The sequence below is a fragment of the Protopterus annectens genome, chromosome 14.part0 (genome assembly GCF_019279795.1).
Source record: "Protopterus annectens isolate FY-2018-M chromosome 14.part0, PAN1.0, whole genome shotgun sequence".
NCBI lineage: Eukaryota > Metazoa > Chordata > Ceratodontiformes > Protopteridae > Protopterus > Protopterus annectens.
The window spans coordinates 998,079,565-998,093,296 of record NC_056748.1 but is presented as its reverse complement, the minus strand read 5'-3'; the positions used below and the strand labels follow the sequence as shown (position 1 = coordinate 998,093,296).

At 41.4% G+C, this 13,732-nt stretch overlaps 1 protein-coding gene across 3 annotated transcripts in view; it reads right to left on the bottom strand.

Annotated features, from left to right (window-relative positions):
* The window catches only part of CHUK (component of inhibitor of nuclear factor kappa B kinase complex), a 1,226,492-nt gene that overhangs the window by 134,867 nt on the left and 1,077,893 nt on the right, over positions 1 to 13,732 (bottom strand). For all 3 annotated transcript variants that reach the window (XM_044056797.1, XM_044056796.1, XM_044056798.1), the window contains exon 20: positions 5,432 to 5,580. In XM_044056797.1, the coding sequence (XP_043912732.1) occupies positions 5,432 to 5,580 (149 nt within the window). The remainder of the gene's footprint in view (positions 1 to 5,431; positions 5,581 to 13,732) is intronic.

Sequence of the window (13,732 nt, the reverse complement as noted above, 5' to 3'; positions counted from 1 at the left end):
ATACATCCCCCAGAGGCAGTTTTGTTTCCAAGGCCTTCAGGCCAGGGATACAGCTCTCACATATAAATTAATGTTATGAAGTGATGTCTTCAGAGGCTCCATATTTCTTACATCATACGGGAATCCAGGTAAGCATTTGTTTTTTTAGTTGTAAACCAGCTGGGTAGATTGATCTGTTGATGATCATTTTCAACAATGACTTCAGCCATAATCAACACAGTTTACAAAGCATGGCATATAACAGCAGAGTATAGACACTCATGCTCCTAATGCAGAACAATGAAAGATCGTATACAACAGTACAGCACTTTCTAACTTCTTATAATTAACATCAACACTGAATGAACTACATGGTGAAACAGTGAAAAGGAATGACATGAGCAGAATTAACAGGATGAGCATGATCTAGCATTCTAGAGTAATGTGAGGTAGATCTTTGAGCACATGGCTGTTTTTGCAGCTGTTGACATCTCACAGTCTACTGCAACACTGACATCCTCAGGCATGCAACTGCACATGTTGAACACTACAGCTAATCAGTCCAGCAAATGTTCCAGGGTCTGATCTTTAGTCCTGCACTGCAAGTCAGCCAAAGCCATAAAAACATGGGTCCTTTCATGGGCAGGAATGACCAACAACAGACTGTGCCTAGCCTAGGTGGCTGGTTCTGCACAGTTTTGGTTGAAAGTCAATGATTATTTTTTTTTTCCTGCACTTACCTCATTCAATTGTTTTGTCCCTAGAAGGGTTATCTTCTGAGAAGGGTTTAGACAACTTCCAATTTATGGAAAACCCAAAGACTGTAGCCAAAGAAGCATCAATAATTCACATATTTCCATACAGGTCCTGGAAGATGAAACCGGTAGCCTTTTGCCCAAACACAGAATACATTTATATCCTTCTACAATGCTTCAGCCACAGTGAACACCACCACATTGAAGATTCCAGTTAATGACAGAAACTTAAACGGCAAAACTTTGTACTGATCATGATCACAAACTACAGTAAACTTGGAGGAATCTCTTATATGACCTCAGAAAATGGCATAATATCAGTACCATTCAGCAATCGGTAAAATAACCATCTAAAAACAAATGTATCACATACACTGGCTGAAGTCATTGATGGGAAAAATGGGACAGAAACCTTCCATTCGCTATGTCCAGGAAAAGGTGGAAATAAACACCCACCTCTGATCCAAACCTGAGACATTCTCAAAGGCTCCTTCCAGAAACAGATACTGAGCCTTACCACTAACCTGGACTAGTTTGTCAGGGATAGTCCTTCCAAGGAAGAGCTAGTGTACCACAGGACATGGCTTAGAGTGACCACATCTAGAAAGTACAGCTGAATAGGAACTTACCATAACTTTATAAGTTTGGATATGCTTGCTACTGTAGTACTAACTTTCTTGTTCCAGAGCTTTATACCCTTCCCCTCTTGACCAACCAGATGCCCACCCACCACCTGAACATCAGAGCACCTGTGTTCGCCTATGTCATCTCTGACCCCCCCCCCCCCCGAAATAGCATGGGTCTGCTAGAAGTCACTTAGCCAGTCAGGTGGCAAATAGCCTCAGGGATGACAGCTCAACCAGAACAATGTTCAAAGTTCCCTTTTCCAAACACTAGCTAAACCTAAGAAGGGAGAAATATTGTAGGGTTATAAGAGATACGGTGGAAAATAGGTGTCAACCCCAACACCATGAAGATATGTATGAAACAGTAGGGCAAGGGGAGGGAAATATTACAGCAACAGTGAACACAGATTAGCTCTGTAGCACAGGGGACAGATTCTGGACTACAACCCAGCTGTTTGGCCAGAGTTTGACTAGTAGTACCTGCAGTGGAAAAGCTCAGCAGGAATGAACAGCATGGCTCACTTACCTCTCCTGGGGAGAGAGAGGGGTTGTGTATACTAGGAGGCACACTGGGTCGTGCTAACTTCCTGTTGAAGATGGGGAAGCTCACTGCTCATTCATTGGAAGGTGTGGCTGGGATACTTCGAGAGAAAGCCCCCTGTGGAAGTGAGGGACAGAGTCCAGATGTCCCAGTGCACACCCCTCCTCTATGCCTTGCTGGATGCATGCTTTATGGAAACTGCAACTAAATTAGAAATCCTGAAACAACCTATGATGGCTGTCTGAAAGATGGCCCCTACTGGTCGACCCTGAGGCTGGTGGTGTGGAATAAATGGGCCAACTGGCCATGGAGTGGGATGATGATCGACAGATAGCAGAGACAAAAAGTGCAAAAACATTAAACATACCTAACCTGGTTTTGTGCAGCACAGAGATGGATCCTGACTGTAACCTATGTGACCAAGGTTCAATCAGTGCCCTTGGCACAGAAATAGGAAGCCATGGAAGGAGAGGATTGAAGGGACAATGGACAATGCAGGTGCTCAGAGAACACTTACAGAAATGTGATTTCTCTGGTGGAGACTAGGGAAACCACTTTCCATTCTATAGGGAAGGGGCAGGGCTATTTGCTGGCAATATTCCTGACAATGTCCCTTGTGGAAATGAGGGATATTCAGCACAGCCAATCCATTGTGTATACCCCTCCTGCTCTTAAGTCTAACATGCGGGGAGTTTGGGACATGGCTGCCTTAATGATGACACCCTCTGCTGACCTTTGCTCTTGGTAGAGAGGAAACAAATGGTCTGACTGGCCAATAATAGGTTGATGTTCGGTAGTCAGTGGAGGAAAAATAGTAACCATACTACAATTATGGTAATTTCTTACAGAACTATGCTATGTCTTCTGTGTTGTTCACTGTTGGTACTGCTAACTTATTCAAATATTCACAAAGCGTAGAGTCTGGATTGGCTTAGCCTGTGAAGATATGGTTTGTAAGAGCCCAAAAGCTGTAGGAGAACAGTTGGGGCAACAATTTGCCCTGACTCTAGAGGTATTGCCCAAGTTGTACACTACGGAAAAATATGGACAGATGACTGTGTAGCTGCTTCTATAATGGCCTGGGTACTGACCTTCAAAAGAAAGGCTAAAGCTGCTACAGTTGTCAATCAAAATGTGCCCTTACATGCCCTAGTACAATTTTTATTCTACTCCTGCAGATCTTGATAGGTGTAGTACTGGCCTGTCCCAAGAGCTCTGTAAAGACAGCTTGATGTCTGGGCTGAGCTGTAAGATATGGTCACTAGTGCCTATGCTGAGAAACAGCTGCTCCTTTTTAATGCCCCCCAAGCCAGGGCAAAGTAGAAAAATGCCTCTCACCACTAACAGTTAATTGTCGAAGAAGAAAGATGGGACTGATACTGCTGAGCTGCTGAAGTCACCATCTTGTGTAAAGTAGCTGTAAACAAGGGGGGAGAGTGTCTGACATACAAAGCCTTTCATTGGTCTGCAAGAGGGTTTATTTTTTTTCTTGGGTAGATAGCCAAGCCATAGAGCACAAAAACAGGGCTGCAGAGGATTCATAAAGGTCTGCTACCACAGTGAGGACCAATTTCCTCTTTAGTAGACTGCCTACTTTGTCCTGTGATGTATGTCCAAAAAGGATGTTTGTACGGTATCCAGCATCCAGACTGGGCTGCCAGAGCTTCTCCTTAAGGGAGGAGAATGTCGGCAATGCAATCCGGTGCAAGCATATCCTCAAATCTGCTGCTGCAGCCACAAGGTCTAAACCACAGCAAGCCATGCAAGTTTATTGTTAAAGAGGTAGCCAGTTTTGAGCTGTTCTTTGAGCCCTGACTCAAGGAAGCCCAAAAACGTTTTGAACACCTGGCCCACCAGAGAGGACTGAAACCAAGACAGCCAAGATAAAAAGTTACAGGATCTAAGCACACATGGAAGAGGAAAAAAGATTTTTGCCAATTTTTGTCTAAACAAAAATGCTGCAAAATCTGGGTTCTGCTAGACCAAAGAGCTTTCCTAGGAGACTGCTTTTGAATCAGGATATTTACTCTATGCAGCTGTGGGGGGGGGGGGGGGGGGGTTGCAGAATGAAATCGGCCTTGTTGTGAGCTGTAAAGGCAGAGTGTAACTGCTTTCAGGGTGTACAAATGGCATCCTTAATAATGGACGCCAGCTTGAGGGAATACCTCAAGGCTTCTTTGAAGGAGGGGTTATCCAGAGGGAATTTGCAGACTGAGAAGGGTTCATAGTCTTTATTCTGCCTCGGAGATAAAGGACTCTGGGACTTCTGACTTCTTGAGTGAAACAGAAGAGAATGAAGACCTCAACTAATCACCTTTACATTGAGTGTGCTAACAAATGTAGGTCCTCTGGGACTGAATGTAAGATGCATGAGCACTGGGTGCTAAGGGACAGGGCCCTGACACAGAAATACACTGATGAAGCTCAAGGAAAAAAAAATAGTTTCACCTGGCATCAGGCAACTACATGACATATATGCTCTGAACTACAAATGCTTACACGAGAGAACCTGGTGGATGACCCTCACTGAAGGCCACTAAGGTCTGCTGGTCAAGCATGAGGGCACCTGGGGGCAAGAGTGCTTGAGCCACAGAGTGAGCACTGAGTTACAGCAAAGTGACTCAAATGACTGCATTCAAAGATTTAGCAAGTCACATTATTCAGCTGATAGACACGGAATGGGTTGTGCCTAGATTATACTGTGGTAAAAATTTCCAAGGCAGTTACAAGGTGTGCACCTCTCCTGGGCCCCTTGTCATCCACTGTAGTAAAGGACAGGCGCAAACTTAATCCCTCACTATTCAATAGGCAATGCTTGAGGACATGGATGTCATATGTAGAGAAGACTTACTTTCAGGAAGGAATGAACGCTGCCCGATATCTACTGATAGCCTTATGATGTTACTCTGTCCAATTCCCATCCTGACCACTTTCAACCACCACCATTTTCTAGGTAGTGAGATAAGCCAGAAACGTTTTCCATTTAAATCTGTCCATGTCTGTAATAAGTGCTGGCACTTTTGGTGGGGCTTTATATCATGCTTCTCTTCCAAGTGGCAGACATAATGTCAATGGAAATCTTGACTTGTAATCTGTCAGTCAAAGAATACTGGGAAAGCCCAGGTGCTTTAGACACCAAACTTGAGAACTTGTCCATAAAAGGACTGACATCTGAAATGTACAAGTGGAGGAAAAAAGGGGCACAGGCTTGCTTTCATAAATGTGCATAACATCACCATCACTGAGAGTGTCAGCTTCCAAGAAAAACGTCTTGAACTAGAGTGGAAGGAAAAATAAATCCAATCAGAGATGAAACAATGATTGCCTCATGTTTGGTCAGCAACTTCACAATCAGTGAAATGAGAATGAAGAGTTGCTGAAGTGACCACTGATCACTTTATAAATGCACCACTGACTGAGATATTACAAATATGAGTTTGTGACTAAATGATATGAACAAACTTCTCTTACAATGGCTTACAGTGTCACAGAACTTCAACACACAGTATATAACACAAAAACAACTGTACCTGTCTCTAGGAATTGTCAAAGACGACAATGGATGAGGCACACTTCCTGGTGAAGTAAATGGTTGTCCATGCTGTATCCATGCTGGAGTGTTTGGTGTACTTGCAGTTTCTAGGCTAGCATTCCCAAGAGATCGAGCAGAACTCTGAGTCTGAAGAGTAAAGATGAAACGCATTCAGTTACAGTTTGAAAAATATTACTAGCAGTCCTACCTATATCTCTGCAACAATTACATACCCAATTTAATAGGACCCTGCATGTCTACATTCATTACCTCCAGATATTCATTATCCATCTTGACAATTTAAATTTTTAAAGCAAATGTCTAAGAGAAAAAAAAACACAGTCAGACTGCCATTTGGTCAGGAGGGGAATAAGAAATGAGTAACTTAAGGCTAACACTTTCTCTTCAGTCATGCCTTGCTGAAAGGGCAAATTGAAAAGTACAGCAAATGTGGGAAGGACCCCACCCCAAAAAAATGAAAAGGCTGTAAAAATGTTACTAAATGAGCTTATATGAGTAAAACAGAAAACAGGGATATGGGGAAAAAAGACTTGTGTTGTTTCTATCACTACTTTCAGGAAGGACTGGAAATTACCAACAGTACCTACTGTGAGTGGGAAGAATTGCTTTGGAGCGCAGTCAGCAGCAGCTTTCTACAACATATTCTTTTCAATTTGTTTCAAAATACCTAAACAGCAAAATGCAAGGAAAAGGAAGGGGTGAAAATGTAACTGGAAAGAGTGCTTGCTAGAAAAGACGTATCTACTAATGACAAGAACTTCCAGTGGGTTTATTTCTGTAATACCCACAGTAAGGGACAGCTGTGGTACAGAAGACATTATGGGAGTGAGAGATCATCATGCTGCTATTGATTAATCAAATTGTACAGGAGGAGTTTTATCATATGCAGAAACTTAGAAAGCCCTCAAGAAGAAATCTGAAATTCTGGTTCAACAAATTACTGTATTCCCATTCCATAACCACTCTACAAATGCAGATCATGAAAATGTTCTGGTCAAAAAGGTGGTGCCCTTGATAGCCACTTAAATTTTGTTGCATAGATGAAATGCATAAAGCTGAAAGACAATAAACAGGAAGCATATGTCAGGATGTAATAGACTGGTCAGCAGGGTTGCAACCAAAGCCCAATAAAGGGGTTGTAGGGATGAATAATGTTTAGAGATACTAAATAAGGAAGCCATTTCCATTCTAACAATGACAACTGATTACCCATTTCTAAATTCACTGTTTATATTGTTCATTACTGGTTGTTCTGTTTATGGTCTGTATTTGATTATTTGATACAGCATATAACACTACTGATCACTGCTGAAATTCAACAAAGCACAAAACATCTCAGAATTTCACTGTTTCTCAATTACAACACACAAATGCATCAAAACCAAATGAGTGTGAATGAAAAAATGCATTACATTTGCAATTATCTCTATACTAAACCAAAAATAACAAAAACGTAAAACAACTATTAAAATTGTTGCAGCTAAGCCTGCATCCTTAAGGTCGGCACTCCTTTACAACAGTAACCTATAAACAACAAAATCATCATGAGTGGTGAGAAGTAATACATCTAGAGACACAGAGTGATACTGATTTTATAACCCTCTCCCGCTCAATCACCAGTTGTTTATAGAGTTCTTTTTCTTACCATCAGCTGCAGCCAAGTCAGCTTAACAAGGTGCTCCTATGAACTACTTGCTTAATTCTTTGCAGTTAAACCTGCAGTCTAAATGTCAGCTCTCTTTACCACACTAACCTCAGGGGACAGGTACAGTATTAAACAAACAATGAAAAATGTTCCACAGAAGATTGTTTTTTCACTCAAAAGAAAAACAAAACTAGTACATGTTCTCCACAATGACCAAAGCTGCTATATACTTATAATACAGAGATACATGCACATTTACTATGGTTTTATCAATCACCAGCAATATGAAGACTGAACTCCTGATAAAACTGTACCATTTAATGACAATGTCAGGACCCACAATACTAAATTCCTGGACTTGCCCCATCCCCCCCCCCCCTTGAAGGGCTGATTGATGGTGCTCATTCATGGGTCTGCGCTGGTAGGGAGGTTCAATATTCACTGTATTTCATCCTTGTGGGTCCCAACAGTGTAGTTTAATATTGTCTTTAAGCTGCTACTCATTGATAAAACTACTGGAAATACAAACACATTATTCTACATTACACTGTTTACCTTGTTGCAAGCTGTGGCTAAAATGCATACTAATTACTTGGTTACCAAAAGAATGATTAAAATATGTAGCAAGACAGGTGGGTCTAATTGATCTGACTGGTGATCCAACCTGTGGATGCCTGACAAATCAGTCACCCCATCCTGCCACTCCAGTTATCCAGCGAAACATATAGAAAATAAAATTTAATTACAGGCCATTTTTGCAAGAGTATTTAGTTGCACCAGTTCCCAGACCTCTGAGATACATAAATATCAGGAAAATACATCCCCCCACTTTCTCTGAGCTGGGACAATGTCATAGATGGTGCATTTGCAGACTGGATTAGTCCAGACAAAATCACTTCAGCTACTAGATCTAGGAGACCTTCTCTCTTCTCTCATACCCTCCCTCTGGGAGGAATAAAGCAGCCTTTTTGAAGTTTCAAGTAATTTATTGGCTTAAGTAGGTAGATGAATGAGTGTTCTTGTTCAGATAAACAAATCTTGTTCTAAAGCTTAAAACAAGAAGACTCGCCCATCTACCTACTTAAGTGAATAAACTACTTGAAACTTCAACAAGATTGCTTTTATTCCTCCCATGGGGTGGGTATCAGAGAGAGAGAGAGAGTCTTCTAGGTCTGATAGATACAGTGATTTTATCTTGACTAATCCTTTGTACTCCATTTCTTGTTAGTCCTGTCAACTTCTGGGTCACAGGTGGGATACCACACATGACTTGAGCTTTCTGGATTACCACTGTTTTACATTTAGAGAACTGAGAGAGGGGAACAGAGCTCTCAAATTAGGATACAAGTGGGGTGCAGGTCCCTGGTAAAAATAAGTTACACTGAGCTGAAAGTTACTGCACTGTATCAATTACAGTCTATTATTAATTGGACAAAGCAGACTTAGACTGCTGTACAGGTGCAATTCCTGATCATCCTGATCCTGATCAGAGCATCTCAGTTAGTAGTTCCCTATTCAAGACAGTGCACACCCAGTGAAGACTTTTGAGCACTACCATGTGACGCTGAGCCCTTCCCTACAGGATCATCCATAATTGTTGTTACAGACCTGCATAAATGAAGGGGGGGGGGCATAATCCTCATTTTTCTGATTTGACTTCACTGATGAGAAGAAATGAAGAAATGAGGTGTTACAATTGTCAAACATTTACTATTAGTCTTCTCATAACAAGGTGGGAGGGTTGCGAGCCTGTTGGATAAAATGCCCTTAAAGATCTGTGGCTACAGCATGTTTCTAAGAGGCAACCTATCTTCATTGGGAAAATCTCTATCTCCAGTATTCACTGAGGACATATTATAAACAGTAAGTTTAGAAGAAGGAGGAGGACATTTTAAAAGGAGCAGATTCTGTAGCACTCCCTTTCAAAAATCTGCTCTAGCTGTGAGCTAGGATGCTGGAATGCTAACGTATAATAAAAATGTGAACAGACTAGATGGACAGACACTACAGTGATGTCCTGAACAAACATCTCACTGAAACATGTAATTAAAATTTCTGCTCCTGTAGTGGAATAAGACTTAAGTGGGCCTTGAAGAAGCTTTCTAATCTTTTACAGAAGGTAACCAAAGCCAGGTTATTTATGAATGACAGAGAAGGGACATAAAAAAAGAAAAAACAGAAAGCATAAGGCGTTTAACAGCTTATTTATTCTTGTTTTATATTTTCAGTTTGTTCACTAAGATGAAGTACTGCTCCAACACAGACATATTTCATACATAGCGAAGGTGTACAGCACAAGATTGTACAAATGTGTTGCCAGACAAGAAACCATGTAAGCGAACACACACAGCAATCCTGCTTAAGTCAGAGCACTGAAGGTCTGCATTTTTGCGAGGAATGCCACAATGATCACCATGGCTTAACACAGTCATAGCTCTCAATCTCTTAGGGCAAGACTTCTGGACAAAGGTCAACATAATAGGTGGACAATGACCAAGAAATAGGGACAGATTTGACATATTTGTTCTTTAGAAATCTGCTAGAATAACAAGGGGTTATGTGAAGATAAATTTTCCGAAGGATTTGAAGTCTGAAACTCAAATGTATGTAATTGAGTCCCATCAGTCCTGAGATTATCCCAGTGATATGGCAGATAATCACAACTTTGAGGGCCCCAGTGTTCTAATGGATAAGGCATTGGCCTCCTAAACCAGAGATTGTGGGTTTGAGTCCCACCTGGTGTGACAATCTGGCTTGCTTGTGCAGAGCTGAACTCAGGTGAGCTACCAGCCTCAACTTTGAGCTGAGGTACCAGATGACTTGAGGTTACTGAGCTTTCAAAAAACCATAAGTTGCCCTTTTTTTTATTGTTTGTTTATACTATTTACTGCACGTTTTTATTGCCTGCTGCCTACTTTTATATTGTATTTATTTACTGCGTACTAAACTACACTGTTAAACTGCAATTGCCTGCTACACACTGTCCCTGTAAAATCGAATTTTATTGCTGTTTTCACGGTTTAGTAATCCTTTTTGTTGTTTCCACTGTTTAACTAATTAATGGTATTTTTTCACTGTTTTAAAGCTGTCTTGCTGCCTGCTCTGGTTTTCCCAACAAGAAGTACTTAATTAACTGATTTGTTAACTGTTTAAATCATTCTTTTAAAATCTCCTGGCTGATTTTCTGCTGTTTTAAACATTTTTCAGTGTCTCACTGCTATCTTTCTGCTGTGTTAAAAATTCTCTAGTGTTTCTTGCTGAAACTAGAGTAGCTAGTAGATGTAGCATAGTCCAGTTTCAGCCCTGCTGCTTCTGGAACTGTTTGTAGTGGTTTGTTGTTTGTTCTGAGCATGTTTTCCAGACCATCTTGGATTGGAAGGGGCCTATCTGCACTTTTGTGAGAGAATTATGTTTGACTGGCACATGACTGGTAAAGGGAGGTCGGTCTAGAGCTTGGAATAAGCATCCTCATCGGTCCTTTTAAATTTTGTTAGAGGTTTTTTTTCCAAGTCTTAGCTTCTGGTATTTAGGCCCCACATCTGAGCAGGTTTCTGCTTGTTTCCATGTCGCTCAGCACAGAGCATTACTGCGCAACTGTGTACCAAAACTGGACAGTGAAATTCAACAAATTTTCCCTTTAAAACCAGGCAGAAATATTCATTTGCCGAGCTCCTTTGTGATCATTTCTGAAAAGCCACCCCTAGTAACAACAGTCTTCAACTTATCATTATGGACAGTTGGACTACCATTATTTCTCTTGCCAACCTTGTTGACTTAGGTCTCTTGAGGCAGTGTAACAATTGTCTTATGCACGCAGACAACCCTCTACTACTAACAGTCTAGTACAGAGTGCAAGAGATGTATTTACACCAAGAATCTAAAATCCATGCTCTCTCTCTCACTCAAAACAGTAACACATAAAAGGTTGGCAACTCATCCACCACTATATATTCACATTACCACTACCCATACACAAAGTAAGCATCAAACATGGAAATCCACATACAAGGAGGTTCTCTCAAAAAATGTACCACAACACCAGAGACCTCCAAAACACAAATCTGCTACAGCTAACAGTCTCCACAGCACCCATGACACACAGCAATACCAGTGTCTCACCCACCAAGGCTGTAAGGTGTAAACACTTAAAAAAAAAGTTTTCTTGTCAATGGAGATTCAATAGTAAGACACACAGATGTCCCACACACCAGGTTGGACAAGGAGAAAATCATGGTCAGCTACCCGTCTGCTGCCATGATTCACCAAATCACACATGCAATAAGGTCTCTCAGCAATAAGTACTGTTATGACTTTGTCATAGTTCGTGTTGGTGTGAATGACCAGAGACGTACCTCACTTGACTATATGAAGAGATATATGGTCAAACTCTCTGAGTATGTGTCCCAAGCAGGTATGTCACTAGCCTAGAGCAGTATACTACACTCACCTAGAATGACGCCACAGTATAAACAAAAAAAAAAAATTGATTTCAATAACTGGCTTAGTTTTTGGTGTCATTCCAAGGGGATCCAGATCCTGCCTGCCTAGGATGCCATGGTTGACTAACCTCGCTGCTTTGCCAGAGACGGTTTTCACCTGGCACCCCTAGGCTTTCACCTGCTGGCAAAGACTCCTTCCTCTCCCACAGTGCATTTTTTAGGCAAGGTTTTGGGAAAAAAAAAAAAAATTACCAACATGAAATTAACCAATCAGAACAAAATAAGGGTCATGCTGCTAAATGCTAGGAGCTTAAACCAAAAACTGCACTCTTTGGAAGCACTTCTATCACTAGACTATCTAGATGTCTGTGCAGTCACAGAAACCTGGATTAAGGTCACAGAGACTACCCTGGACCCGCAAGGCTGCAATGCCTTCCACACCTTTAGACCGCAAAATGAAATTGTGAAAACCAAAGGAGGTGGTGTTTCAAACTATATTAGAGATAAATTCACCTCACATCTAGTTAGACTGGACAACTAAATGGAGTTACTCCAGGTTCAGGTTATGGTGGATAAAGACCCTCATTCAAGTCCTAGCCAGTTACAGATCCCCCTCCATGGGTGACACCAAAGAAGCCTACTTAACCAAACTGAAGACAATCTAAATTTTACTGAACTCACTGGTTATGGGGCATTTCAATTATCCCACCATCAATTGGGAAACCTACTCTAGCCCAAAGTCACTAGCACAAAAGTTCCTTGACTCTGTGAATTCAAATGCCCTGGAGAAAACTGTCCATACTCCGACAAGAGGAACAAACATTCTAGATCTGGTCCTCACAAACATGTCAAACAGGTGCACTGCAACTACTGTTGGACCCTCATTAGTTAAAATTGACCACAAATGATTCACCTTTGAACTGACACCAACACCAGAACTCACAAAGGGTGAAATCAGACTACAAAATTTCACTAAGACATACTATACCCTCCTAGGTGAAGGTATAAATGCATTCCAAGCCCCACCTCATCAGTTATTACCTATAAACATAGCAAACTGAATGTAAACCCTTCATTGTAAGATGGGTTGCCAACTGGCTCACACATCAGACACACACTATCAAAGTGGGTGACTCCACTTCAACCAGCAGACCTGCTACCAGTGTGGTGCCACAGGGGTCAATGCTAGACCCCCTTCTGTTTGGTATATACTTATCAGAAGTTCAGGTCAAAACTAAAGGGTTGTGGCTGACCAAGTTTGCAGATAACTGCAAACTAGGTGCAATCACTGAATCCCCAAATTATGTTCAGTATACTCCGGGATGGTCTCACACAGACCAACAACTGGTGTATTAGTTATGGTCTCAAACTGAATGCAAAGAAATGCATCATCATTCCCTTCAGCACAAACAATGTCCCTTTACACTATCAAATCAATAACAATATTCTAAGTACCCATGAACTAGTAAGGGACATGGGATCACAGGTTGACTGTGACCTTAACTTCAACCACTGTGTGTCTACCACTGTAAGAAACTCGTTCCATTTAGCTCACTTGATTAGTAAAAGGCAGTGCCTCAAGTGGAAATTAAGTTATAACCCCCTATACATGGCACTTATCTGACCCATAGCTGAGTATAATGCCCTATTCAGTATGTACCACACTAAGCACCTACAGCAATTAGAGACCTCGGAGGTTTCTAACAAAGAAGAACAAGGGCCTCCAGCATGTGTCTTACATGGACCAACTAAAATCCCTGTCACTATACTCCATATCATATAGACTTCTTAGAAGAGATTTATGCCTGGCTTGCAAAGCAACCCAAGAGCCAAACCTAATGAACTTACTGCATATCTGTAAATCAAATGGGTCTATAGCTGCCTGTTCCTGGGACTTAAATATGGCCTGTGACTTAAACAAGACATCCACGTCTTTGGAACACGCTACCAATTCATATGAAAAAGAGCACCTCTTTCAAGAGGAACCTGGATGAATGGATGGAGCACCATAAATGTTTTACCGTGGACAGCGCCCACAACTCTCCTGGACATGGGCAGTCATCACTAAATGCGATCTTTGCTATTGACAAGTATTTCGACGGTATTACATTGGGTTAAAATGGCTAGGCTTAAAATGACCTCCAGGTCAATATCCTAGTAATCTTCTATGATCCTATGAGGAACACACCAAAAG